At 39.2% G+C, this 3,311-nt stretch overlaps 1 protein-coding gene across 1 annotated transcript; it reads right to left on the bottom strand.

The window, feature by feature from the left end:
- Positions 1 to 47: 47 nt before the first annotated feature.
- LOC103522280 lies at positions 48 to 3,310 on the bottom strand. The gene has a single exon (XM_008487386.3). The coding sequence runs from the start codon at positions 3,308 to 3,310 to the stop codon at positions 185 to 187; it is 3,126 nt and encodes a 1,041-aa protein (XP_008485608.1). The 3' UTR covers positions 48 to 184.
- Between the last annotated feature and the right edge of the window lies 1 nt (position 3,311).

The raw sequence follows: 3,311 nt of genomic DNA, 5'->3' as shown, positions 1-3,311 counted from the left end.
ATACACAAGTCAAACCCTTGAGATACGTAATGAAAACTAGTGTCTGGCTGAGGGACGTTTAACAAAGCGACTTGGTTTCATACAAGTCCAGGACAATAAATTGACAAAAAAGTTAATTGACAGTTCATAGTTTAGGTGTGAAATGTGCAATATTGAGTCTTAAAAATCTAGAGAAAGGAACTATTTATAGTTGAAGAGTAGTAAGGAGTTGATGTCCTGTAGCCATGATGAGAGATCTCAAGTGATCTGCTTGTCCTATCTGCTGACATCTTAGTAGATAATGCTGATATGTACCAGATGACCCTGGAGGTAAAATATCACTGAGTTGTTCTACAGTCATACAGTTTGCTAAGTGTGACAAGATTTCTTTCAAAGCATTTGAATAGACTTTACCTAGTTCTCCTCCTTCATCTGCTTTATTGTTCAGATATGCTACCAATGACTTCCACTGTTCATTCTTATCAAACATGTCCTTAGCATAAACAGGAATTACTTGAGGATGACTGTTGGAGAGTATTTCCACAGCTTTGTCAGGCTGGCATAGGATCTGAAGACTGATACAATCAGGTAGAATAGTGCTAATGTACTGACAGAGTTCTTCCTTGCATTCTTTACTCAGCCAGTTACTGCACAGAAGACATTCTAGTTTCATTAGACTTAGCTGGGACTTGGAGGAAAGTTGTAATGTGGATGGTAACTCCTTGAGAAATGATGGTCTCATTGTTTTAAATAACTTTTCTACATTTTGTAAACCCTCAATGACACACTCCTGAGAATTCCTCTGAATATCACTGAGGTAAGATCTGACCAGAATCTTGATGGATTCAACATCTTGGAACTCTGGTATAGAAAGCACTTGTTCTAACAAAAGTTGTAATACTAGACTGATGGGAGGTCCTGGATTACTTAGTCTCAGGAATACTTGGACCATGTGCTGGAGGTCAACCTCTTTCTTTTCAGTAATCAGTTTGGACAAAACGAGAGAGATCTCACAAGGTGCCTCCAACATGAGAAGCAAAGATAGTTCAGAGAATAAGAACTTGTCTCCATCATCAAATAATAAGTTGGTATGATGTTCCAACACATGCACCATTTGATCTGAGAACCTGGATGACTTGGATGCCACAGCTGACTGAATGATATTGGTAGCTTCCTCTAGCTTCTCACGTTGTAGAAGTAGTAAACAAAGTGCCAATACATTTTCTACATGTAATTCACCATCCTGTCCTAGTTCCTTCTGAATGATATGGATAGTTCTCTCAGGGAAGTATTCACTCAGCTGAGGAGATTTGAGCACCAGTGATGAGAGCTGAACAGAGACTCCTGTGTTCTGTGCAAGATCTATAAGGAGAGACATGGCAGTATGAGGAAGTTCATGTTGTTTATGCTCAGACCAATCATTCAAGTACATGGTGAGATAATGTACAAAACCAGGTGTTGTGTTCAACTCTACCTCATCTTCCTTAGCCTTGTACTCTAGTTTCTTTAGCCGTTCCACAATAATAGATGGAGAGGCCTTGGCTTTGGTATAGTAGTGGTATGCCAGTGTCCAGTCCTTAACTGATGAAGTGCCTATATAGTAGTCTCCCATGAGCATACAAGACTCTGCATACAACTCCTGATCTAATTCATGATTATGCTCTGGGCCAGGGAAAGTACTCAGTGATACAGCAGTCTCTAGAATGGAATGTGCCTCTGCTAGCAAGTGAGCATACAAGGTCAAAGCAGTAAACTGATGGTTGGATGCCAGTGCTACAATATCATGGTAGAGTGCTGCAGCAGATGGCAATTTTAGCAAATAAACAGTCCATGTGCCACTGTCAGAGGCTGCTATCACAATGAGATAATACAATGAATAGATAAGATTCACTACATTGAGAAAAGGTCTTAATCCTACTAGAGACACAGTGTTCTCAGCAAGATTTTGTAGTTTCTTATCATCTGAGAGTGCATGGTGTGTAGTACGCATCGTATATGTCTCCAAGTTGTTATGAGTGAGGGCATGAAGGAAGAAAGGTTCAAGTACTACATTGATAACTGCAGATGTGAAACTGTAAGTAGTAATACACTGTCCTTCACCTATCTTAGTACCTGCCATGGAGTGTTCTACAGGAAAATGATAGAGGAAAGCTTCTTGATGAGTTGACACTAAACAGTTAATAGCTACCATGTGAGAATAATAGCAAGAGTGGAAACGGGGGTGATTGCTTTCATCTCTAGGACAGGCATTGTTCTGTGACTTGTACAAAGCTCTAAGAACAACTGTGCAAATTTCTTCTGACTGCGCAATCATCTCTAACTGCATGAGATGCTCTACCATGGTACTCATCCTCTCTGCCCATGGTTCATTGGCAGGAATCTCTTTGATAGTGATGGGGAGGTTTACAGCATAACTTGGTTTGAAAGGTGATATTCTATAAGTAGAATTGTGCACATCTGAGGAGATACTAGGGAGAAGTACCATGAAAGGTAAAGATTCACTGGGTAAACAAGGAGGCTCAATGTTATTCTCTGTAGCACATTTGATAAGCTCATCCAGATTTATACAGCTAGGAGTTTTGGTAGCATTGTTTGTATCATGACTATTTTGTTCCTTGTTCTTTTGTCTGCCACTGAGATTGTTAATATCACTAGACTTTGTTACACTTTTATTTATTCTGAACACCTGTATGGTTCTGTTGTTCATTACAGAAATGATATCTTCTACCATATGAATTTTAGAGGGTATAAAACTCAACTCTAAAGTGATGGGCCAAAGCTCAAAATCAAGAAATTTAACTTTTGAAATATCATGTGTTTTGGTGACGAGTTGAAACAAACATAAAGAAGTATTGCATGCAATGAGAATATTTCCTGTTTCTTGACAACATGCAATGCAAGATGTACTAGGGAATTTCACAGGGAGTTCTATCATTTCCAGACATCCATCTCCTGTCTGACTGCTACTTGGTGTTACTCTCCCAGCTATTCTAGCTCTCATAGAAGGACCAGATGGATTTTCATCATCAACTTTTTGATCCCAATTAGCGTATACTCTGGTGTACACTGTTTCTCGCCCTTGTCTGGTTACTTTTGATTCTAAAGTTACAATATAGTTACCAGTTATACAATGCTCTATGAAACTTGCTTGATCTATTGTTGAAAAAGTATAAGTTGGATTCTTCTGTTCACTCAAGTCTCTTACCTCAATCATACAGTGAGATAATGCAAGGAGAAGCTTATCTTTGGAGGCCACTGTCAAAGCTACAGTGTCATCACAAGTTTGAATGGTTTGCCCATCAAAGTGATGAGCAAAAACTACCCTCACCATG

The sequence above is a fragment of the Diaphorina citri genome, unplaced genomic scaffold (genome assembly GCF_000475195.1).
Source record: "Diaphorina citri unplaced genomic scaffold, Diaci psyllid genome assembly version 1.1 scaffold7739, whole genome shotgun sequence".
Classification (NCBI taxonomy): Eukaryota; Metazoa; Arthropoda; class Insecta; order Hemiptera; family Psyllidae; genus Diaphorina; species Diaphorina citri.
This window is presented reverse-complemented; position numbering and strand designations above follow the sequence as displayed.

Bases quoted from the DNA above. Each gene is read 5' to 3' on its own strand.
- LOC103522280 (XM_008487386.3), bottom strand. From the start codon at position 3,310: ATGGTGAGGGTAGTTTTTGCTCATCACTTTGATGGGCAAACCATTCAA.